This window comes from Ursus arctos, unplaced genomic scaffold, assembly GCF_023065955.2.
Source record: "Ursus arctos isolate Adak ecotype North America unplaced genomic scaffold, UrsArc2.0 scaffold_1, whole genome shotgun sequence".
Lineage (NCBI taxonomy): Eukaryota > Metazoa > Chordata > Mammalia > Carnivora > Ursidae > Ursus > Ursus arctos.
In genome coordinates, this window is record NW_026622763.1 from 99,811,633 (window position 1) to 99,828,301 (window position 16,669).

Here is a 16,669-nt window from a genome sequence, read left to right on the forward strand (position 1 = left end):
CACACACACACACACACACACACACACACACACATCTGGAAAGAATCTACCAGATTATTAACCTACCCCCACGACTGATGCTTTGGGTTGGGAGAGATGAGTTAAGAGCTTTCACTTTTTTGTGTATAAACTTTTGCAGCACTGGGCCCTGTTTCTTATAATGAACACTTCATCACTCCAGCTGCCCCTTCACTCCATCCCTCTGCCCTTCCCCAACTCCTACCTCATTGTGAATCCCCACCCAGAGGCAGATGTTGGCAACAGAACAAGACAGAAAAGGAAAGGCGATGCCAGTTTTATATGCTATTTGATGGTGTTAAAAAAAAAAAAAAAAGGAGGAATTTGATGTTTACCTTTAAGCTGCATCAAAACAGCTGTATCGGAATGTTCACTGGTAAATGCCCTCCCTGCTCCTTGAGGGTTAACGATCAAGTTGGCTGAGCAGTAAGTCAATTAAGATGACTGCGGAACACATGTCTGGGGGCACTGGCTTGTGCTCTCCTACTGGTTACCCATTGGGCTCCAAGGATTCAAAAGGCTCATGTAATACCCACCAGTCCCCCATACTGATCAAGGAACGTTGAAGACCTCCCCCATTGCGGAGAACAATGTACCAAGAACTTGGCCTAATGAACATACACAAACAAAAGGAAATTAACATAAATGGGAAGATGAGGTGGCTTTACATAGCAACCTCACAGATTATCCTGGATTTTTCTTGTTACGGTGCATAATCACCCCGCACAGTCCCAGTCCACACACAGTACATATTTGCAGAACTGTTTCCGAAATGTCCAGACCCCTATTTGAGCAGCATATCATTATCCCAGAACAAAAATGGTGGACCGCTAAGACAGAAGCATCCTAATGTCAGAAAGCCAGCCAAGGAACAGGATGTCTATCCCCATGTGGATTTCCCTCTTCCATTCCCAGGCCTAGGAAGCACAGACTGAGAGAATCAAATGAGAGCTTAAAGTGGCCTTGTCTAGCAGCTGGACAATGTATCACTGAGCCCCCCCTTTACTTAGTAAGTGTGTCTTCTATAGAGAGATGTATTATAACTAATCTATGGAAATCATACCTGCAAGGCAGACGCAGGTGAAATTGCTCCCATCTTGCTTTTCATTTACATCCACACAGCTGGCGTTGTTCTGACAGGGCTTCCGCTGGCAGGCATCAAATTCTTCACAGAAGGTACCCACGTACTGCTCGTCACAACTACAGGAAAAAGTTGCCTAAAACACAAACATACGGTGTATGTTACACGAGTCCTCTAAGACGTATGCTTTGGCTGCGAGTCTCAAGGTTCAAAAGCACCGCTCCTTTTTGTAACTATACCAATACTGAATGCTTTAATCACATCATTTATATTTTGATCTGATTAAAATCGTAGCTTTGGGAGAAATGGTGTGTATTTCCTTATGGTTTAATCTCAAACATTTATTTTCCTCATTCTTTCTTTATTGATATTTACCCCAACCACTTTCCATCTTACTAAAATAAAAAGTGGAAAAGATAGCTGTGTTTTAAGCAAAAATGAAGTTTTGCTGACCTGCCACGGAAAGGACCGTTTTGCTAGAGCTGATATACTGTGCCGCAGCCACTAAAGGAGCTGTCACGCCGACCAACCAAGATCCTGCAACATCGATAGCACTTGTAACAAAGCCTCCTCAAATGTCCTGCTCTGACCACCTTCCAGAGCATCGACAGAATTTACTGAATCACCATGTAAATTAGCCTCAATGTCAATGTACAGCTATGCAGACGAATTGAGTGCAAGGGAAAATAAAAAGAGTAGAGTTCAAGTAAACGTCTTCTCTGGTTCATGGTATTCCTGTTCTCTCAATAAAAGACCATAACTCAGACCCAGAGCATTGCATTTGGTTGGAAGCTTCATTCCTGAGATAGTTGCCAAATCCAAATACAACTGAGCCTTTCTGTTCTTTCTCCCACCGTAATGCCTGAGGGTGGTGACTGGGGGGGGGGGGGGGGAGGCCACTAATCTGGTCCCAAACCCTGTGTGAAGCGTGAAGCAATGTAGGTTGATATCGCAGATCTTCATGAAGAGGGGCGTGGAGGAAGCAAAGGAGAAGGGCATAAACAAAACTTCACACTTAAAAAAATCAAAACAAAACAGAAGAATGCACGTTCTCAGCACTCCCCAAGCCTCCACATCAGGCAGGTGTTCAAATCCCTAAAGTCCAAAGCCCCACCCACAACTTCTCTTCAAACTACCCTTCCTCCCACTTCCCTCTCTCCAGCCCCAGTCCCCTGCCTCTAATCTCAGAGAGAGACTCTCCCCCTCTTTTCCAGATGTTGTTAACTCAAAATCCCCACTCAGGACCCTGACCCGTAAGCACAACATGTTGCCCTTCCTCCTGGAAGAGAAAAGCGTTCTCCATTCTTCTCTTTAAATTTTTTTTTTTTTGGTATCTCAATCAAGCTTAATAGTTCTTGTCCATTTCTTGATAAATGTACTACTGCATATTTAGATTTTTTGTAGCTATTGGTAATGAGCTACAAAATATTTTCCTCATCCTTTTCTTGTAATATCCATCATACTTGCTAGCGATTAGGACACGTGCATAAAATGCTAGAGTTCTATTACTGGTCATCACATTGAGCCCTCACTACAGGTCAGCGTTTTTACTTGATTCTCTTGAATTTTCTAGATAAAACAACCCTCGCCCCAAAACTGCATATCAATTGCAAATAAGGATAACATTCCCCCTCCCTTCTCCAGCCCTCATGGTTGCATTGCTTTTCTAGAGTAAGCTTGATTTCAAAGGGAGATCTGTAGAATTTATCACTAACTAGTAAGCTGGAGTGAGGACTGAATTTTATCAAATGCTGTTCTAGTTTCTTGGAAAACAATCTATTTCTTTCTGTCTTTGACCTAGCGATATGTGAATGTTTAGACGCCCTGTCCTCACTCAACCTTGCATTCCCGGAACACCCACAGAGGCATTATGCAAAATCGTATTATGGACGCATTCTATCTGTAGCTATACATCTATACTTGCCCCTTCCCCGACAAACAACTTTTCTAAGAAAAACTGTCCCTTGCACATGAGATCATAGTTTATACCATGATGCCCCTTGCCAAAAGTGACTAAACCAGGAGTAGATGGACCCCTGACCTCAGCATCCAAGCAAGGACCCGTCAAACTCTACCTTGAGCTCTACCAAACTGCCAGATTTTGTGCGTTTCTTCAGTTAACTGAATATGTTTTGTTTTGTTAAGGGAACGGGAGAAACCCTCATAATCTGCATAATCAATTCTTCTTAAGCGTGTTCTTCAATTCTTCATTTATAGCTCATCTTATTCTTCAATGATATCTTAGAAACTCAAACAAGTGGAATAAAAGCAATGGCTTTTCTTAAGTTTGAGTTAAATTTTCTGCCTTCTATTTCCATCCTCTCTCGCACCTCTTTGTGGCAAACGGAAATTCCCTCTGCCTGCTAGCAATAGCTGACTCCCTATCTGCTTTTTCATGATACTGTGAGGGTTTTTTTGTTTTTTTTTTTTCCCTTTGTGTGTGTTTGCAGGGACCTTGTAGTTCAAAGCTGGGAGAAGCTGCATCAAGGCTATTAGAAAAAGAGCCTTTTAAATAGGAAACTCTTTCTCTAGAATTATCTTTTAAGGAAAATCTCGCCCTTGTTGAAATGTGCAACAGAGCACACCTTTGATATTTGCAAGGACGTGTCTGGAGCCCTTTGTGCATCTGCAGATTTGTGACTGCTTTTGAAATGTAAACACTGCCTGCAGGGTACATACAATTCCAAAATGGGCCTCAGCATCATAATAAATTACTGTGTCATTATTTGCGGCAGCTGTCCTCTGAAATTTACTTGGTTTGTATCCAGCAATGCCTATTGCAGATCAATTTCTTTGGCATTTGGGGAATACATTTTGCATATAATTCATCTGTTATGTCTCATGGAAAATATGTTGCTTGTGGAAATAAATTATTAAAAACCCCAAATCAAATATCTTCAAGTTAGCTTTGATTGAATTTAAAACTAAAACAGAAGCCACACATTTTGTTTTGCTTTGTTTTAAGCCGGAAGGTTGAAAGAAACTTTAAGAAACTGTTGAAACAATTGTTTTTGACCAAGCAAAACACTGAATTGATTCTTAAACTTCGATTGATGGATAAGGAAGAAGATTAACAAATGTTTGCATACCCATGACCATAAAATTCTAGTTAAGTTTTTATGTATTCTGTATCATATGGTCCATAAAGTTAGATTTCCTCCTAAGTCTATTTTCTAAGAACAAGAGCTTTCCTACAATATTAAGATGTTTGTTTTAATAGTTTCAAGAAGCGATTTGTAAGAGCCATGAATATTTACCAGGAAGCTATGTTGTTAGCATCTTTGTTGAGGAAAACTGTGATCACTGGAAGTTGTAAACTGTTGTATCAACCTTAAGAAGTTTAACCCAGCACTAATCTAGGTCCAATTGACTTAACCAGCATAAAAGACAAAACGGATTTACTTAAAATCAGTAGCTTAGAGGGGTGCTTGGGTGGCCCAGTTGGTTGAGTGTCTGACTCTTGATTTTTGGCTCAGGCCCTGATCTCAGTGATGTAGATTTGGAATATAGGTGAAGTTCAGTGGGGTGGAATCTGGACCAAGAAAGATTTCTTGAGACGTCTTTGGTGCGAAATGGTGGTTTATTAAAGCAGGGGGGCAGGACCCGTGGGCAGAAAGAGCTGCTATTCCGGGGTTGTGAGGGGTGGCTGATTATATACCCAGGGGTTGGGGGAGGTAAGGAAAAAGGGAGGGTTCAAGAGAGTACTTTCATATGTTAAAGAAGACTCACTGGATACTAGAGTCCTTGCTATTGTCAAGTTAAGGTTGTTTACCCCTCTAACCCCTCTAGTAAGGCATTCACATGAAGATAGTTGGGAACTTCCTGGAGGCTGCAGATTATAAGGACATTTAATTGTATCTACATTCCCTTCTGGAAGCTAGGTTATTGATAGAAATGCTTTTGTTCTTGTAGACTGCCAAAACATTTGTAAACTGAGGGAGACTCAAGTCTTGCAGGATTATGGTCTCTATAGGTTAACTATTTCTTTTTCCTTTAGGGCAGCCAGGGGTGCCTGAGGAGGGTCACATTCACCCCATGGGGGGCGGGGGGTTGAGGGGTGTCAGTTTCTGCTTTGTCCTCAGCTTGCCTTCTGTTCCCTCATCACCAGGGTCTACAGATCAAGCCCACATCAGGCTCCCCGCTCAGCACACAGTTGGCTCTGCCCCTCCCTGCGCCCTCCCCCCCCCCCCGCCCCGTGCTTGCGTGCGCACTCTCTCTTTAAAATAAATAAACAAATCTTAAAAATAGAATTAGTAGCTTAGCTAAATTACAGAAAGATATTTCCTTGCAAAATTATTGTATATTTACACGTAAAAGTATTTTTTAAGTAAGATGAAAAGTGACCCTCAGAGATTAATCTTAAAACCCAATGCAGAATCTCAATTTTCCCCAACAGCTTGACGTCAAATATTCCATTTGTACATTAATGGAACTTTCTCAGTGGTAGGAAGCTCCCTTTGAAAAGCTGCAGGTTTTAAAAGTTTCAGTCACACCTGCATTCATTTGTTCACCCATATGACAAATATTGACTGAACACCTACTGTGTGCCAGGCACGGTTCTAGGACCTGGAAACACAAAAATGAACAAGCCTGTCTCTTAGGAATGCTAATTTAGGGTAGGTGGCTGACGGTAAATGAAATGAATAGGTAAACAGTGGAGTAAATGAGGGGATGAATGCCATGGGGAAAAAGAAATTCGGGAGGGGAAAAACAGGGGCCCCATGAGAAACAAGCCCATTAACCCTCCTATTGTGTTTACTGTAAGGATGCTGGTGAGAACATTCTATGCCACACATTTTGTGCCTCCTTTATAAAGTCCTCCCCAAGAAAAGTCACTCAGTTAAGTGCCAGTAAAAGTTCTGCTAGTGGTGAGAGCTGATGTTTTGTCCTCGTGAACAATGCAGATCATGTGACTGCCCTTTTTTTTTTTCTCCTTTTTGATTTGCTCAGTGTCTACTGGAGTTCAACTTCAACAGCGACCTCGAGCTCTGTGACCTCGATGGCTGTGTCCTCTTCCCAGCTTGGATGTTGCATCCTAATTTCTCTCTTCTCTGACTGTGACTTATGTTTTTGTACTTTTTAATATTTCAATACTTTATGAAATATGGAGTCAAATGTGTGATAAGTAAGTCCAAATTCCCCAGCACGGCACACAAGGCCCTTGACAATCTGGCCCATCTCACTTTTTCTGTTTCATTCTCTGCACCTGTCGCTTCTCAGTAAAGCCTAATGGTCACGAACAGATCATCCCACTGAGACACGTTTTCTGAGGAGCTTTATTTCTCTTTTTCAGGGTCAGAATTCATCCATTCTATCTTACTCTCTCCCTTAAACAAAGTATACAGAAAATACATTTATCTCTGGTTGGTGTCCCTGTGACATCAGCATGAACATAAAAGCCCCAGCTGACTGGACACTGACTCTCGTTGTTTATAGAGCTTGCTGACGTTGAATTATCTCATTAATCTTCCCCACATCTGTCAGGTGGCTGTTATCACATCCATTTTAGGAATTGAGAACAGACTCAACAGGGAGGTCAGATACATTTTGGAAGCTGTCCCAGTCAGCAAGGACAAGGTCAAGGCTTAAATCTGGATCATCGATTCTAAACCCTTCCCACGCAGAGCTGAATATTGTCCTACCGTCACCACATTGGTCTGTGTGCCAAAGACGCACGTGGGGCGCCCTTCACCCCGACTGTAAAACAACCCCAACAACTGCAGTATGTTGGCTCTTGCTGCAGACCGTGTGGTTCGTCTCCCTCCTCTCTTGCTGTCTGGCTGCCTTCCTTACCGGCATCGCCGACTATCCTTTTGGTTCATTGATTCTAATTTCTTTTAGTCTTAAGAACAATACCAAATGTAGTCAAGTAAGGTTTCAAAATAGAGTAAAAATATCCTTCCTGAGGGTTGAAAGTAGCCCCTGTACATGAAGTGCCTAATCGCCCCTGAACAGACTTGAAAACTTGGAATGGACGATTTTCCACCGGGACTGGAGGTCCTTAATGCCCGGGACTTTAGTTACGCGTACATAATAGATGCTCGGGTGTTCGTTGAATTCAGCTGACTTCACAAGGGGCGGCTTGAAGGCAAGGGGTCCAAGGTGAGCCCGGTGCAGGTAAGGGCTCCTCTTCCCCTACTTCCCGGTCTATCCCTGAGGAACTCGTGTTTCGCTAAGACAGCCTCACAGTGACTTACACATTCTTCATCATATTCTTACTAAAGGGGATACTGGAACAGAATTTGGAGGGCAATTCCCAAGCCCAAAGGTGAGTAACAGGTCCCTAAACCTCTGAAAAGAGAAAGGAGATTATCTGAGCCGCTCCTGGCTAAAGGACTCTCGGGCCAATTTCCGTTTCCACCAGGGGCCAGCCCGGTTCCAAAGGACATCTGGGCTATTCGTAGCTCACCATATGAACATCTGCAAGGTCAAACTCCAGCTAATGAATTGATAATTGCTAGAGATAGGTGACACAGACATGGTGGTTTGCCAAATTACTCTCACTTTGATATATGCTTGAAATTTTCCGCAGTAAGAAAGTCTGTTGTTTTTATTTTAAGCGTCTGGCTAAGTCCCAAGGAAGGAAAGATAAGACTTTGAAAAATGAGAATCGCACTCAGCATCCTGTGTCCAGCTCCTCCCTGTGGAATCTGCTATTGCTTTTATGGCAGGGATGTTGCAGAGAACCTTGTGTGCACGTCACTGAGCCTCCCTCAATGTGAAGTCCCACGCCAGAAACTTCTTTCATATCCCAGTGCCAGGAAAAGCCCTGCTTGCCCTAGAGGACTGACTGCTTGCTTTCTCCGGTGGACAACACAAATCATGTAACTGAGCATAGTTCCCTCTAAACAGCAGAGTCTTCGTGAAGCTCAGCCATTTCTGTGCCAGGGGAAGGCTTGGCTGCCTCTCAGCTTCCCCAGCACGCCGAGGTCACAAGCAGGGCACACGCAGCCCAGATCTCAGAGGAGAGCAATTCCTGCTTACAGAGCCTATGGGGAAAAGTTCAGGAGTCTTCTCTAAGCGAGTTCTCTAGATACCAGCAGGGTCAAGACATAGAGTCTATTGCCCAGCAATCGAAAGTTCTGGAATCTTTTTGCTCTTTGTTAATGGGGGAGCTCCAAGTGCAGCTGTTCATGAAGACAATTGTCCAAGTAGGGGCTTTCTGCAGACACTTTTGCTGAGAGTTACATTGTCTTAAGTGGACTTTAGGAAAAGAAGGCAGTGAGTCCCCATTGTCTCATGTAACAAAGCAGGATCACTCAGATTCCAGCCTGAGCTGTCCCATCACCCCAAAACGCACTGACTCTGAATCTGTGGAGATGGGAAGCGACAGAAGCCTCATCTGGGCAATCCTCAGCCAAGGACCTATTATTCCAGCTCCTAGGAGCCTGGCTGGGTGGTCCTTTAGGTCTGAAATCTCACAGCTGATGTTAGGAGTTAGTTGCACAGGTAGGTAGTCAGGGCCACCTGTATTGTAGCTTAGACAGGACCACACTGACTTCTGCAAAATGTCCTAAAATAAGGCAATTAACCACAAAGCATTTGTTAATATCACAGGCAAGGGGCATTTAAGACATAAGCTCCCAGATGTCAGCAAAAAAAGTCCATCAGCTCAGAGACATGAACCTAATAGGTCGACAGATACGTGCCCAAAGCCCTGATTGGCACGACTCAGCACACCCTGACTGCTGAACAGAGTTCCGCAAAAGAGCTCCTAAAAACCCCTAAACTTAGAAACTCGGGGGGCAACTGTCTCGGAACCCCCCCTCCCTCTCGGGGAGCTTTCTACTCATGCTCAATAAACTTGGCTTTGCTGCCCACCACTCTTCATCTGGTCTACGTCTTCATTCTTCGAAGTGGCGTAACCAAGAACCGCAGGCACGAAGGGGACAAAAACCCTGTAACACTGACAGACACTAAAACCTAGATAAAAAGCAGTCATCACAGCACACGTGTTCGTTTGATTCAGCACAGGTGAGCTATAACTAATGGGTCAGAAGACCAATCTAGCATGGTCTTTAAGACAGGTAGAATTTAGCCTTTTACTAAGAACATAGATTTGGTAATTCAAAAATGGTTGTTTGGATATAAAATTTAAGAGAGTAGCTGAGAATTCTTATTATGATGTGAAAATCCCTACACATGCCTCTTCCTGAGCCCAGGCCACACAGGGACCCCTGGAGCCCAACCACAGAGACAAAGTTTTGCCCCCTGCTGGGAACACAGTAAATGACCTCAAAGGAAAACTCATTATGAATTACATTTTTTAAATTCTTGTCTGTTGGCTGGGTCTTACTGTTCATTCACTACACATGGAATTTAAACAACAAGCTCGCATTGCTTATAGCTCAAAATCTTATTTCCCATTAACCTTAAACACACTATCCCTCTTCTAGTTGGATTCATTAATTGCAAACATAGCAGCTTATTTAAAAAAAAAAAAAAAAACAGAGGCTTAGAAAACATGCAGATCATCTGAACATGAAATTCAAAACTTGACATTCATGAATTCCTAGAATTCATTTCTTTGGCTTAAATGTTAAATTCTGAAAAATAGGAGCAATAAGAAATGAGCCCTGGTCTTTCCTTCCAAAGGACACTGAAGTTTACTCTATTCCTCAAGGGAGGAGAAAGTAAATGTCGTTCAGGAAATTTTGTAATAGGCTTTCTCTCTCAAAGTGGATATATGGATTGGCAGAATGGAGACATTCAAAAGTAGTTTCTAACCATATCCTGGCAACTTTTGTGTTCTCAGCATGCTGAGCACGGCCATAATTAGGCATAAGATTTCCATGTAATCAGCCTGGATCTTCAGTTCACCAGTATCTGTGTATTTATTTGATAAAAAGTGCTAATCCATTAGCAAAAGTAAAGTTTGACTTTAAAAAAAAATGAATGTCACTGAAAATTCATCTTTTATTGAATTTCCCTAATAAAAAAACCAACCTGATCCAATAAGTAAATGACGTACCATTCTAATTTCTTATTTTAAAATTCCATTTAGTCTCCTACTTATTTCCTTTGCTACATGAAAAGAAAATGGTAAAGAAAAAGCTTTAATAAAATGGACACTTTGATGTATAAATTATTGATGAGAGACTCACTGAAGAATAAAGACCTTTCCTACCATCTTCCTCAAGCTACCTCAGATGAAAAACCCACTGTAAGTTACATTTTTTTAAAGATTTTATTTATTTATTTGAGAGAGACAGATAGTGAGAGGGAGCACGGGCAGGGAGGAGAGGGAGAAGCAGGCTCCCCACTGAGCAAGGAGCACGACCTGGGGCTCGATCCCAGGACGCCAGGATCATGACTTGAGCTAAAGGTAGACGCTTAACCAACTGAGCCACCCAGGCGTCCCTTGAGTTACATTTTTAAGCATAAAGCAAAGATAACGAACCAGTGGTAAATTCTTCTAAAGATGGGAAGCCAGTGGGGACGGGGAAGGTACCCAACCACCATTTATTGAAGAAAGGCCCCGCCATATGCTAAGTACTATTCTGAAGATCCGCTTAATCCTCCCAACAGTCTTGCAAGATCAGAATGATTTTTCTATTTCACCAAGGAAGAAACAGTTCAGAGACTTTAAGTAGCTTGCTCAAGGTCACACAGCTAGTCAGAAACAGTGGGAGATGGATTTAGTCTCCTTGCAAAGACATTTCTTACAATTTAAGATATTCGGAAATGCAAGGAATTGAGTTGCAAAGTAGGAGGGGTGGGGTTCGAACACCATTCTGAGAAGGGGGATAATGGAAGCATTCATGCGCTGATTTGGAATTTGAAGGGGCTGGCTTCCAAAGGCCTCTTGAAATCTTAGATCTGAGGCACCTCAGTTTCAGTCCCATGGAGGCTACAAGTCCCCACTACCCCTCTCCTCCTGCAACTGACTGCATGCCTCCCTGGGCTGCAAACAAACCCCTCGAGGGTTTCTTTCCTACTTTCACCGCATCCCTGTGCTCAGGCTGCCATAACAGAGGACCACAGACTGGGAGGCTCGAACAACAGAAGTCTACTCTCTCACACTCTAAACACCGGGAAAATCAAAACTCAGGTGTCAGCAGGGTTGGTTTCTTTGGAGGCCCCTCTCCCTGCTCATGGATGGCTACCTCCTCCCTATGTCTCCACAAACCTTTTCCTTAGTGATGGTCTGTGTCCTACTCTCTTCTTCTTGTAAGGACGCCAATCAACTTGGATGAGGGCCCCACCCATATGACCTTGTCTCACCTTGACTATCTCTTTTTTTTTAAGATTTTATTTATTTATTTATTTATTTATTTATTTATTTATTTAGAGGGGGCACAAGCAGGGGAAAAGGGTAAAGAGAGGGAGATCATCTCAAGCAGACTCCATACTGAGCACAGAGCCCCATGTAGGGCTTGATCTCATGACCCTGAGATCATGACCTGAGCCGAAATCAAGAGTCGGGCACTTAACCGACTGAGCCACCCAGGTGCCCCTTGATTGTCTCTTTAAAGGCCCAATCTCCCAATACAGTCCTATTCTTAGGTCATAGGGGTGAGGGCGTCAACATGTGAGTTGTGCCAAATCAGCCCAGAACAGATCTGCACCCTCTCTGGTTTATTCCTCCAACTATTTTCGGAGCAATCTTCCTCAAATGCTGCTTTTAGTCCTTCACAAACATTTGATGCTTTTGTAAGGAAGTCATGATCCTACGGGATACTTTGAACAACAGCCTTCTGGAGAGGTTGGCAATATACTTACAGAGACGTTTAAGACACAGTTCATGTGCTCCAGGAACTGACAAGCTAGTTAGAGAAATATGTCTATGTCACTGTCATCACCACTACCATCTTCATCGTCTACATTTATTGAACACTCAGTACTTGCTCTTAGAAGGGCTTTGCAAAATGCAGTTATCCTCATTGTTACTGCTATCCCAGTGTCATATTTGAGGAAACTGAGGCACAGAGAGGATGAGTAAATTGACCAAGGTCTGCTGGCTAATAAGTGGAAGAGTTGAAATGTGAGCCTAGATAATCTGATTCTAGCATCTTCCCTCTGTTAAAAGAAACGGCATTAACAGTAAACCACAGTGCTCAGATAGCTGGGGAGCCCACACAGGAGCTGGCTGCACGTGGCCCACGTTAAAGGTACAATACTTACTCCCTTAGACAGAACTCCCAGCTCCCTGCCCTGACTGTTTCAAACACTGACTGCTCTGGGTCTCTCCTTAGGTCAGTCCTGAGTGGCAGGTTTTGTCCTTTTAGGGATGAGCCATTGAGGACTCAAGACCCTTGTCATCCTCTGACACCCAAAATCTGGAGATGGGGAGACAGGCCACCTGCTGTGTGATGTCCATCTTAATGACAGGTGTCCTGCCAGACACACTCCTTTCTTCTCTCCTTCCCCTTCCCTGTTTCCCTGTTCCTCCTCATGCCCATTGGAGAGGGTGAGGAGTCATGGGCCACGGCTAACCAAAGGGTGTGTGCCCCACTTCCAGTCTTCAGTGGTGTGAGGGTCTTCCTCTGTACAAGTACAACTAACCTAGCTTGATGTTCCCGTCGGACCTATAATTCTTCTTTGCCTCCATCTTCACATCTGTCTTCCTCCTCTATGGGTTGTTTTGTAGTTTCTATGGGTTGTTTTGTAGTTTCTGTACTTTTGTGGATAGGCTCAAATCCAATCCAAGAGAGAGAAGGGGAACAAATAAGCAAAACCCAGAAGAGAAGGCCTAAGGGATCAGTTCAGCCCTCATTATGGGAGGGAAAGGTATTTTTCAGCCCCTTGTTCTCCTATCGAAGTAAGAATGTTTCATAGGTGAAATAAGATCGGGTATCATAACCTAAACTCCCAAAGATGTGTCTTGATTATATGATCCCTGAGACCATAGAATTTGACTAAAAACGTTCCCTCAGTATTTTAGTATTTTATTCAGAGTCCCTGATCTAACAAATGCATTTCTTACTTTATTGAATTTACAGGCACCCAAAGTGAAGTAAAACCAGCAAAGGTGGGAAGGTCCTATCATTCATTTTAATTAAATCTTATCTCATTAAACATTTGCTGCTTTCATCATTTTCATCCTGGACAAAAGGCAGGTTATATCTAATAACTGTGTTTCTCCAAGATAATTAGAAAAGAATCATTCTAATAACTTCCAGGAAAAGCTCATCAAACTATCTAACTCAGGGTGCCGAAAGAATTACTGAAGTTCAGAGGCATGACGAATCTTGCTTGCTTTCAAACTATTTTTACTAATCTACAGTATTCACACGAAATGATCCCTTCCATTGGAATAGTTTAATCCCCCAAGTCCAAGTAAGAAAGAAAAGTCTGCACACAGATTTTGAATATAGGAACATGAACATTGCTCATATCTTCCATTCAAAATTTCTTGGTCAATATATCATATTTTAACCATTTTGACTCTGGTAGTTTCTTTTCTATTGTACGTACGACTCTTAGAATAGGATACTGGATTTTGATTCTTTCTTAGGAAAAAAAGAAAATGCATACTTAACTCCCTGGAGCCTCAGGATCCCCATCATCAGATGGGGTGATGAAATGTCCATGTCAAAGGACTGTGGGGTACGGAAGTCCTTAGGCTAAGCATAGATCCATATAAGTGCTGGAAAAAAACCATTAAGTTCTTGGGCACCTGGGTGGCTCAGTAGGTTAAGTGTCTGCCTTCAGCTCAGGTCATGATCCCCGGGGTCCTGGGATTGAGTCCTGCATCGGGCTCCCTGCTCAGTGGGGAGTCTGCCCTTCCCTCCTGCTTGTGCTCTTTCTCTCTCTCTCTCAAATAAATAATTAAAGTCTTAACAACAACATTAACTTCTCTTCCTCTTTCATGTGCATAGGCTCTGACACAGGCCGATACATCTTATCATGAGGCTGCCATACATGACAGTCCCCAATGTGGGAATCAATCTCAAATAATTTTCCTAATTATAATTTTTAGATGCTCATGTTGGAAAGGGAGGAAAAAAAAAAAACCACCCTATCAGCTGGCCCAAATTCCTATCTTCTCTGGGGGACGCATACACGGGCTTTTGCTAAGGAATGGGGCTCCAAGTCATTCATGTCATCAGATGAGTGCTGCTAGAGCTACTCAGGCCCCCCTAAAATAAAAGCAGTTTTGTGTATTTAGCATAACATCTGTCTCGGACGATGGGCTCAAACGACACCAGCCTCCCCTGTGTCTAAACCGGGGAAAAATGAAAACCAAACACAGGGCTCAGATTTGCTAACAAATCTCACCTCCCCAAACCCAGCTCCTTGTTCTCATATCCAACACCTAGAATTATCTACTATTCTCTCCTCTACTAAAACCAACCCCTCAGGAAACTAAGTTACTCCAGTTTTAACGACAGAGAAAACCTTAGTGTGATACCATTTTAGGGAAATTTGCATTTAAATAGGAAATCAGGCCTTCATTACACAGGAATTAAGCTCAAATAACAGGTTTCCAGGCATCCCTCCAGGCTGGTGTGTCAAGAAAATTGGGGCTGAAAGGACCTCCCTAGACATCCTTGATGCGCACACGCCCTCATTCCCGCCCCAGCCCACTGCCTTCTGCCCAACAGCACGGGCACCTACACTGAACCAATGTCAAATTACTTTTATTTATTAAAAGCATTTTTTTGAAAAATCAAGAATTTTTGGTTCAGAAGTAAAGACCTTTGTAGTAAAAATTTTAAGATAATTTTTTCTCTTCTCACTACTGCTGGCTGATAACTATGGTTTTTATTTTTTAGACGACCCTTTTAACAAGGTTCTCTTCGGGGAACAATTACATATTCATGAGTATTTCTGGCTTAAAGTGATATTTGTCAACAATTTCATTTTTTTAACTGCAAAATTAGAAATACATGTAGCTAAGCCACACTTCAAAAATGATGGGTAAGAAGTAGGGCAAACAGCCAATCGCACATTTATCAGTGGCCAACGGCACCAACTCTTATGACAGCACAAGTCTTAAAAACAAAGCAGAACCCCCCAAAAATGCTAGTGTATAGAGTACATGCTGGTGACTTGGATTCAGAAATTCTAGCATCAACTTTTTCCCAACAATTATCCTTCAATATTGGAACTCTGAGAAGGAAGTCAAACATGAGTCTAGCCCCAGATGATTTCCACTACCATCAATTAAAATCCATTGTGCCGGCCAGAAGCGTTCCTGGGTAGTTCAAAAGAGGATGAGTGGAAGCAGAAACTTCCAAGGATAACAGGGTTGGAGCACCAGGTGCCACGAGGGCCACAGGAAGGTGGCTGGTCATGCAGATAACAAATGCCATTTTTACTGGCTGGGGATCATAGGCGCCATCTTTTATTCGTGGACTTTACAAAACGCTTCCACGTAAGTGATCTCATGTCAGATTCCACTAGGATGCTTTCCAGCACCTATATGGAATCTGTGCTAAGCCCTGGTCTTGCATGTGCCTCGGCTCTGTGATGTGAACACTGTCTGTGGCTCTGCGATGTGGACACTGTCATCATTCCCATCATTGGGATAAGGCCCATCTCCTTAATGGCCTCCCGGCTCCCTGTTCAAACCCTGGCTTTCACAGGTGCTAGTTGCACATCGTTGTGATTATAAGGCTCTGGGGAATTAAGCAAGTCAGTATCAGTAAGTACCAGAGTCAGACCTTGACCTCTGATCTGCCTCCACGTCCACCGGCTGCCACAGAGCCATGAAGCCTCATACTTCATCAGCACGGTCTGTACCAATGTGGAAGTCCACACTGACATTGTCTGGACCAAGCACAGGGACTGCTCTCCTCAAACACATGGGTATTTGCTGTCGCCTTGAATTCTCTCTCCAGCGAGGTGACAAAACTGATACCTTCACACGCTCCTACTGATGGAAACGAAGCTGAATGTTAGTCCCTTTGGAAGTACGATGACGTTTTGAAATTTCAGCCCTTACTGAAATCATGTAAGCTCATCCCCAAGAGTCTCTACATCCGCATGCAAAAAGTTGGGTGAAGAAAATGTCCACGTCGCAGGGCCGTGGTAAGTGGAAGATCCTTTCTACCAGGATACAGCCATACAACTGATGTCTCCAACCTGAGGAATTTCAACCAAGCTGCATCTAATGGAATGTATTCGATTAAACTATAAAATGAATTGTTCTTTCGGTAGAAAACGGAGGTATGATATTATACTAATCTAAATATGGAAGCCCATACTTCTTCTATTTGTATTTATTTTGGCAACCTGAAAGAGCCCTGGAGGCAAAGGTCAAACCTGGCAGCTGCTTCTGACTTTACATATCACAACATAGTACCTTTTTTTTTAATCCCCCAAATCTTCCATGTGTAAAGAAACCCCCAAAATAGAGCAGCAAGCTTTGGTTGAAAAATCAACAAGAATAATTCAAGCTCGGAGAGAAGTGATCTGATTCCAATAGAGTTCCCACAGTCTGTGACCTTGGCCCGGGCGGGGGGGGGGGGGGGGGCAGACTCTCCCTCAACCTAATCCAAGTTCAAGCCAACCACGACCTTTGGCACTCATCTTGCTGAAGGCTCTTTTTCCATTCCAGACGCCTACAGACTTCCTCAGCAGGTAGCTGCCTCGTCACTTCGACAGGGTGTTTTCATGACATGT

General features: G+C 43.1%; 1 protein-coding gene across 1 annotated transcript in view; it reads right to left on the bottom strand.

The window, feature by feature from the left end:
* The window catches only part of DNER (delta/notch like EGF repeat containing), a 191,052-nt gene that overhangs the window by 112,172 nt on the left and 62,211 nt on the right, over window positions 1-16,669 (bottom strand). Inside the window, exon 7 of the mRNA XM_057316090.1 lies at window positions 1,082-1,235. Within this exon, the coding sequence (XP_057172073.1) occupies window positions 1,082-1,235 (154 nt within the window). The remainder of the gene's footprint in view (window positions 1-1,081; window positions 1,236-16,669) is intronic.